General features: G+C 37.7%; 1 protein-coding gene across 2 annotated transcripts in view; it reads left to right on the forward strand.

Annotated features, from left to right (window-relative positions):
• NAP1L1 (nucleosome assembly protein 1 like 1) overlaps window positions 1-13515 on the forward strand; it is a 36543-nt gene that overhangs the window by 9469 nt on the left and 13559 nt on the right. Inside the window, exons 2-7 of one of the 2 annotated variants that reach the window (XM_029963606.1) lie at window positions 7317-7351; window positions 8048-8136; window positions 8726-8828; window positions 12137-12278; window positions 12737-12817; window positions 13080-13205. In XM_029963606.1, the coding sequence (XP_029819466.1) occupies window positions 7317-7351; window positions 8048-8136; window positions 8726-8828; window positions 12137-12278; window positions 12737-12817; window positions 13080-13205 (576 nt within the window). Of the gene's footprint in view, window positions 1-7316; window positions 7352-8047; window positions 8137-8725; window positions 8829-12136; window positions 12279-12736; window positions 12818-13076; window positions 13206-13515 lie in introns of both variants that reach the window. The other variant, XM_029963607.1, reaches the window with a different exon arrangement.

Consider the following 13515-nt stretch of genomic DNA (forward strand, 5'->3'; position numbering starts at 1 on the left):
GGCCAACAGGTGGAGGGAAGTGATTCTTCCCCTGTACTCGGTGCTGGTGAGGCTGCACATGGAGTACTGTGTCCAGTTCTGGGCCCCTCAGTTCAGGAAGGATATTGAGGTGCTGGAGCAGGTCCAGAGGAGAGCAACAAGGCTGGTGAAGGGACTTGAGCACAAGTCCTATGAGGAGAGGCTGACGGAGCTGAGGTTGTTCAGCCCGGAGAAGAGGAGGCTCAGGGGAGACCTCGTCACTCTCTACAAGTACCTGAAAGGAGGTTGTAGCCAGGTGGGGGTTGGTCTCTTCTCCCAGGCAGTTATCAGTAAGACAAGAGGACATGGTCTTAAGTTGTGCCAGGGGAGGTTTAGGTTAGATATTAGGAAGAAATTCTTTACAGAGGGTAATCAGGTATTGGAATGGGCTGCCCAGGGAAGTGGTGGATTCTCTGTCCCTGGAGGTTTTTAAGATGAGATTGGATGTGGCACTTAGTGCCATGATCTAGTAACCACGGCGGTGTTGGATCAAGGGTTGGACTTGATGATCTCAGAGGTCCCTTCCAACCCAGCTGATTCTATAATTCTATCCAAAACTTGATAACTTTTATATTAGTGCTGTCTTCTTTATTGTATCATACTCTTGTCTTCTGTGCTTGTATTCAGGCAGACAATTTTAATTATCTACTCTATATTTGAAAATTTAAATAAACTTTGTTTTTGCTCTTACATTATCAGAAAACTTTTTGTTAACAGAATAACTTTGAGGCACTAATAAAAGGAAATTGTCTCTGGAGTTCAGTGGCTGATAATGTCTTTCATCAAATAGATGTGGTATCTTTATGTTCTAGACTTCCGCTACTCTGCTCACTTAATTGAGATTGATTTTTTTTTTCACCTTCAGCTTTCCTAAGAAGGCATATTTTTCCATAAGCTAAACATGTTACAGATTATGTAATTTATCTGCCATGTTAATCATAGAAACACAGAGTTATTTAGGTTGGAAAAGGCTTCTCATCTATGATCATCGAGTCCAGCCATTAACCCAGCACTGTCATGTTCATTGCTAAACTGTATCCCCAGGTGCCACGTTTGCACGTTTTTTGAACATTTCCAGGGTTGGTGATTACACCACTTCCCTGGGCAGCCTGACAACCCTTTCAGTGAAGAAAGTTTTCCTAATATCCAATCTAAACCTTGCCTGGCATAACTTGAGGCCATTTCCTCTCATCCTTGTTAACGTGGGAGAAGAGACCACTCCCCACCTGACAACAACCCTCTTTCAGGTAGCTATAGAGAGTGATGAGGTCTCCCCTCAGGATATTAATAGGTACAATATCTCCTTGTTTCATGACCAGTTTTCATACTAATGATAATGGATGCGTGAATTGAATCACACAAGTATAAGGGACACACTTGGTCTTCTGCTTTATTCCCTTTTGAAATGACATTTTTAACCCGATACATTATTCAATTGCTGCTTTTTGAAGAGGAGCTAAATGCTCTCCTAGTTACTACTGAACTGTATGATCCTTTCTCATGTAACAATTTTCCCACCTGGTAATTAGTACCATAGCTTCTACTAACAGTTGTGAAATGATTAATATTTTTGGGGGTTGTATTTTTTTGTCTTGCTGTACCAAGACATTTGAAGTGTGAAACTCTCTACCATGTACTGTGCACTTTTTAAACAGTTCTCCCATTTCTCTTAGAATCATTTAGGTTGGAAAAGACCTTGAAGATCACTATCAGAGTATCTGATCTCTCTAAAGTTACAAACCTCTCTTAGAGGGTTTGAGCAAAGTACACCAAACAATTACTTTGAACATCTGCAGTCAAAGAGTATCTTCTGATGGATCTCTACACTGCTATTTTAATGTTTGTTTTCTTTATTCGGTGAAGATTATGTAAGGGAAATCTTACAAGTTGTCCTTCTGGAATGCTAGACAAGAACATCAGTTTGAAGTGACTTCTAATGAATATATTGCTCTCAAGTTTCCCAGTCTGTGTAGTGAGAGTTGAACTTGGCTGGTATGATGTCATTTGTCTGGCACCTTTCGTTTTTGCACACATTGCAAATAGCTTACAGGACTTAATCCTGATGATATTTTTAATACAACTAGCTGTCCTCCAGCTGGACCTCTCTTTTCTTCACTGACATCTGTCTTAGTGCACCACTTAGTTTGCTATCTTACATTGCAGCTTCTTAATCCCATGTAGGGCTCACTTGTTTTAGGTATTTTCTGTTAATGTATTGCTTTCAGTTGCCCAAGGCTTGCCAGAGACAGGAAGAGGCTGATATGCTGTTATATGGACAGGCTGACTTGCTGTGCTCTGAATTACTGACTACTGAGGAAATAAGTTGGGGCAAAAGGGTAGGTTTCTTTTAAAAATGTGAGTTAACATGGCTTGGATGTAGGAAGGGTCAGATAGCCTCTAAAAGCCTATTTGTGTTTCTTGAACAACTTGCAAAATTTCTTTTACGTGCCACTCCAAGGTAATCGTGGGAGCAATTCCTCTAGAGAAGGGGAAAAGGTATTTCCTGAAAGGGAGGGAATGGGTACTCTTCTTGGTGTGGTATGATCAGAGATGCTAAACAGCTGAAATATGTTGGTGGCCTGCCAGCCTTAGGGCTTGTTGCAAAAAAGCTGTTGTTTTGCTGGAACAACTGTGTCTCAGGAATGTCTTGCTTCCTCAGCTGACTCACAATTCACCTTGCTGTGACCTGTCTTCCCGAGGCTGAGCGGATGTCCGGGTAATCTAATACTGGCATACTTACTTGGGACACTTAAAGCTGATCTTCAAAAAGAAAAGGCTTCTCACCAGAGTGTGTGTGTCCTAGATTGCTGCTGTGCAAACTCAGACTAGTTTCTGCGTGGATGAAGGAGTGATTAGGCAGTGTTGAACACTTAGGGTTTATATTTCTACCTTCACTTGAGCAAAATCACTTAGTGAAAAAACAATAACCCCTGGAAACTTACTAATGAGTAACTTGAGGATGAATACATGGCAATATCATTATTAGATTCTGCATATATCTAACTACATTTCTTGAAAAACATGTCAGATTAAAAAGGGGAAGAGTCCTTTAAGCATAATGAAAATAGCAAATTGTTATACTGTTTTGGTAAGATGTAAATTTTAAGAGGGTTTTTCCAATTTTCAGTAATTCTGCAGAATGCACTCAAAACTGTGGCTAAGCTTGTGCCAGATTAAGTTTCCTAACCTTTCCATTCCGATAAAGAACACATTTTCTTGTGATGGCAGGCAAGCTTAAGCTGCCTATATGAAAGAGGTTTTACACTTCAACCTTTAGAAAATTTGCGTTGTGGCTTGCTTTTCTGTACTTTTGCTTGCTTTTTTGTAGCGAAAACTTCCTATGCGCTCACTTTCAAGCCCTAACTGTTTCTTTTTCTCTGCATATTTTTACAGTGAGCAGCAAAACATTGTAAGTGAAGCCTCTGGGCACCTCTGACTGTAATGCAGTGCTACTGGCCGTAGCTCTTCAAGTAACAGAGAAGTAAAATATTTTACTAATAAGGAGGTTATTTGCATGCTGGTTTTTGTACAGGGGTGTAGGCTACCCTTTATGTACTCATAAGCTTCTTCTTGCAGTCAGGAGGCCTAGATTCTAAGTAATATCTCAGCCCAAAGCAATTGCCCAGACACTGCACTTGAGGTAACATACCAGCTGTAGCCAGACGTTCTGCATTGACAACTGGTGAATTGGTATCTCTCTGGGTCTGCTTCAGGGAGTGATGCCAGTGCCAAGAGTGGTTCTTGATGCTCATGTGCCAAGTTGCAGCTGCTGTTTACAATCTGGAAAGCACCTGTGAATTACACCTATGAAATGAACTGGGAAGGACAGCTGTGTCTTACACCAAGTGATACCAGTACAATAGTGAAATATTTAGTATTGGGGAGATACTGGAAAATAAATACTGGGGTGATGTATTTTAGTATTATTGATTGTGGTACATATTATATTCAAAATACTGGAGACTAGACTGGGACCTTGTACTGGGCGTTGTGCAAAGATAGTGGAGGTTATTTACTCTCAAGGAATGCATTTTCTCACTGCTTTTCTTCTACAGTTGGTTTTTTGGAGTGATTTATTTTTGTTTTGTTGTTATTTTTATCTGTTCAGGGTTTTTTGTTGGTTTTTGTTGGTTGGTTTTTTTTTTTTACCAGTAGAGCTGTGTTTGCAGAGAAGCTTATGTTGTTTAGGTAAATGACAGTAAAGTAAATGTGATGCAACTATATACCTTCCATGCTAGTGGGCTGCACAGATTAGTCTAAATGTCTGCCAGTGTAGTTCTGTTGGCAGCTCTCATTCCAAAAACTGTTGTTTAGAGCTGGCAGATGTCAGTGTTATGACAAACAGTACTATCTCCTCAGTTTGCAGAAGAACTCTTCTAACTGTAAATGTTCTGATACTGAGTTGTGTAAAAAGTGGAGGGAAGATTAAAGGATGGGTCATAAAAAAGACTGACGCAAAAATGGGAAAAAGTGGTATGAGAGATAGGCGAACACTAGAGGGAGGCTCTGAAGTTGACAGCTGCTTGATACAGTCTATTTTAATTTCAAAAAAATCTTTGAAGAATGTTATTCAAAGTCTTTGAGTAAACTGGGTCATAATTTGAAAACATACAGTGCTTGCATGGATTGTTTAAAAGCCAGGAAGCAGAGGATGATAACTGCCCATTGCAATGAGGCAGATGCTGAATTCCACAGGGTGCTGTAGTGAGATGAATGCCTTCAGCATGGTCAGAAATGATCTTGGAAAGAGGGTGATCAGTGAAAGGATGGACAAAAGTTGCTGATGACAAGTAGTTGTTCAGAATGGTGAAAACAAGGGCCCTCTGAGGAATTCAGGAACAGAGAGACTGCTGGTGAAAATTCCTCTGCCATAGGGTTGTGCAGTATAGAAAAATCTGACTTTGAGCTGAATATTGCAACTCAGAAGCAGGATTTTAGCGCTTTGATACTTGACTGATATCATCAGCTTACCTGCATGGTTTTGAGGAAAATGAGGACTAGTTTATGAAATAAAAATCAGTTATGACATTGTCAAATACCTGCATTTCTGAGCCAGTGTGTTTTTTTCTGAACGTGATTAAAAGCTAGAAGGATTTCTGGGGGAATTCTTAACCATGTCATTACTTTTTTCCAAAGCATCGGCTAATGACCGGTGTTGGAGATGGGATGGATGCTTCTTAAAGTTTTTAGGCATCATTTGATCATAGCCAATCTTGTCCTCATTTAGAAAAAAAAAATGTTTAAATGAACTGTAGAAGTCCGTCTCTTTCAGCAAACCTGTCTCTGAGTGTTCAGCTGCTGTTTCATTTAGCCCACTGCTTTGGAGAGACCACAGGGTTTGTGCTGCAACTGGTCACACCCTTGTTGAAAGAACTGCCTTTAGTTGTATGGAAACTGAAGCAGTATTTGATGAGAAGAATGGAGAGTGGAAATGCTGGTCTCAGCAAGGAGCAATAGTTGGTGAACAGCATCACTGTCACATTTGCATAAAAATATGTGAAAAGCAGGGGAACTGTGCATCTTGTGCTCTTTTGTACAGCAATACTATCAATCTCCTTGAAAAGGTCCTGAGTTAAGAACAAGTTAAGAGGAAGTATGTAAGGAAAAAGCTGTATAAAATGGATAAAGTCTTCTATAAATACAAAATAATGCTAATTGTTATTGTTGCTCAAAAAAAACGGACCCGTTAATGAGAGTTGTAATTGTAGTATGCTCTCAGTTTCTATAGGTCTTCAGTCCATGCTAGCTTTGAGACCAATTGTTTTATAGACAGCTTGCATACATGTGCAAACCTGAAATCATAAGACAGGCAAATGAGATCTGAATAAAATGAGTCAAGAATACTACTGTAACTCCTCTGTTTCTTATTGCATTGTTAGATGTCCTTTGGTTTACAGCAGTGCTGCTATTCTATTTGATAGCAAGTACTGTATTATTTTTTCTGAAATAGATGGACAGGTAGTTGGTTCTCTAGTTTTTCTGCATATTAGGGAATTGGAATCTTTTTTTATTACATGCAGTCTTCTAAATACTTTAATGGCACTGTAAAGTTGTGGTTCTAAATGAGGACATCGAACACTTGCTTTCCATGTAGTTGTTGGGACGTAGTTATGACACCAGAAAAAATGTTTTGATTCTGTCTACATAGAATGTAGGTGTTTAATTCTGAAGTCTAGATTCTAACATGTTTTTTCATATTGACTGTTAATATCTTGATCTTACTGGGATTGTGGTTTTGTGTTACACTTTGGACAGATCAAATGCAATTTTCACTTTTTCTGGAACATATCCCTCCAACACTTTGCTAAAATTGTGATTGGAATGCATTATAAGGAGTTGAAATTCCTGAATGAAACTTGAATTTATTTAGCTTACAGGACAGCAGCTATAATGAGGACTCTAAAGCAATGGTTTCCATGCTCTGTGGACATGTAATTATTTCTGGTAGTTGGAGCCTCCTGAACTATTGGACCTAAGATGGCAGTAACAGGATGTTTTCTTGTGCGTAGTATTATCTTCGACTTCACCTGAAACATCTTTTTGGATACTAGATTCCTAAGTACTGTTTTGCTGGCAGAAAATATTATGCATAATACATATGAGAACATAGATGCTTCATGGTATGCAAGATTTGCAATACTCTTGATGTCAAAAGTTACTGTGTCTGCAATGTGTTTATGATGATACTGAGATATTTAAGAAATTTCTGATCATTCAGGACATGGAAATAAAGTCATCTTAAATAGCTTGGCACGTGGCATAATTTTTCTGGGGGTAAAATGTTGGAATTTTATGTATATTCTGAAGAACTACTCGGATTGGTTTTGGAAAGTTGGGATTAAAAGTAAAGCCACAAAAAGACATCTTTAAACTGATTTAGCTGTAAGTATACTCTGCAATTACATGCTGGAAATGAGTAAACATTTACCAGAAGGGTTCTATCACCCTTTTTACTTCAGTTTTTCTCAAGTTATATTTCAATTTTATACTTATGACTAGTTTTCAGTCAATGATACAAGTACAGTGCCATGATATAAAACTCAACATGGCATTTTTATGGTACTTTAATTTATGTGAGTATTCTGGTTTTAAACCAGAACAAAGTTTTTCAGTGCTTCTGTATGTTTTAGACTGAGAGCTCAAAAAGTGCATGGCAGATGTGCCACTCTTCAGAGTATGATATGTATTTATTTCATAAAGCTGACATGGTTTGTGTTTCTTTAAATATTAGAGCACTTTAGAGTTTGTAACACCAATCTAATGCTGCTGTTCTTATGCGTTCTTTCTTTTTCCTCTAGTGTTTGAAATCTAGCAGAATGGCAGACATAGACAAGTAAGTAAAATCTGTAGGTTACTGAGGCTCTGACCGTGTCCTGTGCTGTACTTGAGATGGCTGGGATCTCCAGACACTTGATGGGCAGAGTCTGGATACTGACCTTTGCACTGTGGCAAGATGTGAGGTTTATAGGATTTGGGAGAAAAATGAGTTACTCACAACAACTGGGTTTGGGATCTTAATTGGAAGTAAATCTAAAAGTGGCACAAATCAACTTACTATGTTAGTTGGAATTTTGGAGGGGAAAAACAGATAGTATTGCCCATTACTACTGTTTGACTGTATGTAGGTTTTTTCTATACTTTGAATTGCTCACATTTTGTGCAATTGAAGTACAGTTAAGATGAACCTACCCACACTTGTCAAGGCTTGCATATCTTAATAAAGAGATCTGTAGAGCAGGAGGCTTTGACTGGTTGATAAGCACAGGAGATGAAGGAATTCTTCTGTAAAAAGGAAACTTTGTAATTCTGGAAAGTTACTAGTTCTTTAAGTTGTTCCAAGATTGTCAGATATGAAACTTCTATGAAGGTAAATTTGGCTTCATTTGGCTGTTAAGACTGCTAGTTTGTCATAGATGAAAGATGCAACAGTTTGCTTCTGCTCTCGTAATCTCTAGTTTGATCTCTTTAGGCTCATTACAGTATTTTATAATGTTAAATTCTTGATCCTGTTATTGAATATTTTTAATAGCAAAGAACAGTCTGAACTTGATCAGCAGGATATGGAAGATGTTGAAGAAGTGGAAGAAGAGGAAACTGGTGAAGATGCCAACAGCAAAGGTAATGTTGAAACCAAGGGTTTCTAAACAGCTGCATATGTGCTTTCTAATTAATGTATTAAAAGAAATTTACTGCTAAAACCAACAATAAATGGTAAAACAATTTTGAGTGTACAACTGTTTAAATTCTGAAGCAAGGACTTTTTTTCCCCAAGTTATGTGATTTTTAGTATTTGTCTGCAGTTACTCATTTTAGTCATGCTTAATACCAGTTCAGGCAGTGCTGGCCACCTCTATAATTGGAAAAGACAGGATTGTTGTGGATATGTGACTGAATTCTTTCAAAACTCACAACAGTTAAAAACTTCACCTGTGAAGCTTTGGGTATAAAAAAATCATGTGTGTGTGTGTATCTCTTATTTTTTGATTAGTTGCTTAGTAATTTGCTGCTGAGTTGTTTGACTGTGAACAGAACAAAAATCATGCTTAGTGTTTACCACTCTTAAAATCAATAAATCCTTCTTCTTTCCCCCCCCCAGCAAAAAACATGAGCATGTATCAGAATACATGTTTTGCCAGTGCTGAACAGTCTTATTCATACTTTATATTTAATGTAATGTAACTTAATGTAATTTTCTTTTTTAATTTAGCTCGGCAGTTGACTGTGCAGATGATGCAAAATCCTCAGATTCTTGCAGCTCTTCAGGAAAGACTTGATGGTCTGGTAGGAACATCTGCAGGATATGTAGAAAGGTACGGCATTTGGTCAGTATGAGCAGATTGGTATAAATTTTGCTTTCTGAACATTGTTAGGAAGAAATTCTTTACAGAAAAGGTAATCAGGCATTGGAATGGGCTGCCCAGGGAAGTGGTGGATTCTCCATCCCTGGAGGTTTTTAAGATGAGACTGGATGTGGCACTCAGTGCCATGGTCCAGTAACCAGGGCGGTAGTGGATCAAGGGTTGGACTTGATGATCTCGGAGGTCCCTTCCAACCCAGCTGATTCTATGATTCTGTGATTCTGTTGTCTATGGCATTAGTAGTCAGAAACCACTGTGCTGCTCAGATAGCAGAAAAACTAATATAGTCTGTCTGTAGTGCATCTCACAATTGAAGAGTTTTTATTTCAGGTTTTATGAAGAAAAGAATGCTAATATTCACAGTGGCTGACCTTGTCCCCTGCACTTACAGTATGGCACACTTCTTAAGATACTTTCCTGCTACTTGAAATCTCTTTTGTAGCTTTACCTTAAACATGAAACATCAGTTATTTAAACTATGGACAAATACTTGGAGGCTTAGTGTCTATAATATAGTCATTTTATGCTTAGAGTGTAACCAGTAGCTGATAAAATTAAGAACATTATTAGCAGTACTTCATGTGGTATTCTCACTTGCAATAAACTCTTGCTAAAATTTTCTTTACGTGATCTGCATTAACAGATAGAATTTTCTGACTCTCGGGTAATTTCTGATTGTGTATGAATATTTCACCACATCCCCAGGAAGTGTAAAGTGTACGGCTCTCTTGCTGTGGTAGAGTCCTACATTGCTATTGGTTTGAACTGGGGCAGCTACTGGGTAACAGGCAGTGGTGCTGCTGCTGCTGTTCCCACTCCTACCACTTTCCTGTTACAGATTATAGCATAGAACAAAAACCTAAACAAAAATAAACCAAAACAAAGATATTGTACACTATAGGCTTTTCACAATATTTTTCTTCTGTTTTTCAACAGATATTAATTAACCTCTACTAATCTTTCAGGTCCTTGATCTAAGAAGTGAACAAAAGTGGTAACATTGTTTTGCATTCTTCTAGTCAGCTGCTGTACTGTTTCTTCACCAAGTCCAAGTACAGCAGTGCATTCGCTACCACAAAAGCATTGCAACTTCACCATTTTACCAAATGCTTACTTAACTTGCAATATGAAAGTATCTGGAAGACACATGTAACTGGAGTCTTGCACTTTCTCAATATGTGCATGCTGACTTAACCGTGCTTTTCTGGTGCCTCTTTCTTACATGTCTCTCCAAGTATTATTTAGAGCTTAGACTACAGAGTCTAGACACTGAGATGGCATAGAAGTCAACAGGAATGTGGGATCCTAAAAGCCTGTTATATGGGCTGTTAAGGAACTAGATGCATAAACTGGTGGGAAGCTAAACAGGTTCCAGGAAAACAGCTGTCTGCTCATGCTAATTGCTTGGCAGCTGTCCAATAACTTACCCCTTTACCTGTGCCTGGCCACAATACTTTCAATGAAACTTACTTTCACAGAGTTGAATTTCCCTCAGCTGTTCAGAGGAAGTTGTATGCTTGTGTGATCATAACTTTTGCTAGTGGCATGTATTCAGAGCAACAGGTTCTAGTTGCTGTTGTATTTGTGCAGTCCAGCTCAGACTTCTTGGTCTGCTTCTCCATTTTGGATTTATTTTGTAAGAGCTGTCTCTTTCATGAAACTACCTTTATTTTTTTAAAAGTACCAAGTTTATAAAAGTATGAATATATAAATTGTGAAATTTGAACTTCTTGACATGGAATGTAATGAAATGCAGCTTGACACATGCAAAAGATTCTAGATTCTCTAATAAAGAGGTTGAAATCTTTACTCTTGACAAACTAGATTTGGACATGCTGCATGTATGGCACCACATCTTAGAAATTTCATAGTGCTTTACAAGCAATTGCTAGGACCAGTACTCTTAGTCTAGATATATGCATGTGGCATTAAGTGGGTGATTGTTGTATGACTTAGATGTGTGGTCATGTTAATATTCTTCCTTAATACTTTTTTCTTGTTCTAACTCAAGTTGTTCCTTAAATTGCTGTTAGTTCTGATATTGTACTTGTTAAAGTTACAGCAAATTATTAACTTGACTAACTTCTGGAAAAATACCAGAATAACAAGAATGCTATCAGCCCTGTATGAGCTTACACGCCTAAACTTATGTGGCTTTCGTAGTTTGTGTAACAGATGTACTTTTGCCAAAATTAGAAGGTTAAGGGCAACCTTGATTTAATGATGGAATGCATGTTATCTTAGTAACCAGAAATAGTATATTCATAAAGATGGCAGGGAGAAGGATTCTGCATTTAAAATGAACAGGGATGTTGGATCGTGTGCTTGTCCTGCCTAATAGAGATAAGATAGCTTTAATAATTATTATGAACCCTCAGTGTTCAATATATTTTTGGGTAATTCCTCTAATCTGAAGCTGGTCCTAACAATTCAAAGCAGTTGCTTACTACTTTGTTGTAAATAACACGGCTCAACTGCTTAAATAAAATAAATATGGGAAGCTAACATAACAATCTTGTGTAGTCATATGCTGGGGTTTGGTCCACCAGTGGAGGCTGTCAGCAATCTACCCTGTAAGTCTCACCAGTAGCCTCGGTGTAGCTAACTTTGTATCCTAACAGTAACTTAGTGTTGGCATAGTTTACTAAAGCGAAACTAATACTGGAATTGTAACTGACCAGTATTTATAATAAGGAATGCATTAATTGCTTTCCTTTTACACATTTGTAATATGGTGGCTCATTTAGCAAAACAGTTCTGGCTCACTTTGGGAGTATTTTAGAAGACAGTTCTACCAGTTGCTTTGCTTAGTGAAACAAAAAGGTGAATTTTGAAGATCAAATTCCTTAGCAAAGAATTACTCAGCTGTCTTGAACTTTCTTTCATAAAACCAGGGGAGTTAATGGTAAAACCTTTCTTAATAATGCTCAACCCTATGAGTTTACTGTGCCGCTCATTGATAATGTAGAACTTGTTTTTAGGATGGAGATTTATTGCTCAAGTTTGTTGTATGATTGACCCAGGTGTGGAATACTCTGATTCGAACTGAGGTTAAGCCTCAGTTTAAGAGCTTGTGCTAACGGTTTCAATCTGTGGTGCAGTAGGTCATAGTTTTGGTTTGTACAGCTTTCTAAAGCTAAAGTAGAATGCAAAACGTGTTGTGATACAAGCTGGTTACCTTGCAAGGGGACTGGTTAAGGAAGAATCAGTATGTGCTTAGAAGGCAGAGTTAATAACAATTCTGTCACTGAATCTTTCAGCTTGCCTAAAGTTGTTAAAAGACGTGTGAATGCTCTCAAGAACCTTCAAGTTCAGTGTGCACAGATAGAAGCAAAGTTCTATGAGGAAGTTCATGAGCTGGAAAGAAAATATGCTGCTCTCTATCAACCCTTATTTGACAAGGTATTTTAATGCTACTCTGATTTGTACTTTAAGGCTTCAGCTAAAATACAAGGGAATATAATAAACTGAATGCGTGTGCAGTTCAGAATTACTTTGGTCTCATATGTGCCCATTTAATTCAATTGATACAATTTCGGCATCCCTGTGAACGTTGATTAAGTTAAGGGAGTGAGAGGTTCAGTCTGTTCCATGGTTACCAAAATCACTTCAGTATACCAGACTTCATTTTAATTAAGCAGATGTCAGATGGTATTGTAACTTTTCTGGGACTTCAGTGTTTTAGTGTGTTGAAAACCTCCAAACTGCTGGGTCTGCCTTCTAGAGCCAGAAGAAAATGTTTTGATAAATAGTTAATGTAGTACTAATTGTGTAATTTAGGATTAAGAATTTACTGATATGGGTATTGCTGATTGTAAATGGCTAGGAAATTCAAAAATATTCTTGGTTTAATCTTCCAGCGAAGTGAAATCATCAATGCAATTTATGAACCTACAGAAGAAGAATGTGAATGGAAAGCAGATATTGAAGAAGAAATTTCAGTGAGTATCTTAAATGGTTCTCATCAATATCTCAAGCTTTAGCATGAAACAAGATTCAGTACAGTAACTGAAGTTTAAAAAATAAAAAAAGATTGGGTTCCTAATGATTAATTGCTTATAATAACTATATTAATTCTTAATGATTGCTTAAAGCATGCACATGAAGCTTAAGCTGTACTGGTATTGAAATGAAACTGTTAGTGAACCTTATGGGCACTCTTTTAAAATTAAGGAAACCTAACATTTTTATTTTTTTAAGGAGGAAATGAAAGAGAAAGCCAAGCTTGAAGAAGAAAAAAAAGATGAAGAAAAAGAAGACCCCAAAGGAATTCCTGAGTTTTGGCTGACAGTATTCAAGAATGTGGACTTGCTCAGTGATATGGTGCAGGTAGGTCCAGGCTTATTTAAATAGTAGTACTAGTACTTAATCCAAGTGTCTTTAAGAAAAGAGCAGGATATTGCTTGATATGTCTGTTGAAGAGTGAAAATGGAACCATTACTTGGCTCTCATCTCTGGTACTTCATTCAACTGAGAGTGTAGAACACTGAAATATTTCTTTACTGTTTTATTTTTGGAACCTATTTTACCATACTAGTATGTTTTCTGTGCTTATAGGAGTGTGTGTGATGTGTATTAGACACTGCTAAAAACTGTACGTGGTGTTTGCATGGATTTTGGTTGTGTGCTGCATTAGAGA

The sequence above is a fragment of the Manacus vitellinus genome, unplaced genomic scaffold, assembly GCF_001715985.3.
Source record: "Manacus vitellinus isolate BGI_N305 unplaced genomic scaffold, ASM171598v3 scaffold_5_pilon, whole genome shotgun sequence".
Taxonomy (NCBI): Eukaryota; Metazoa; Chordata; class Aves; order Passeriformes; family Pipridae; genus Manacus; species Manacus vitellinus.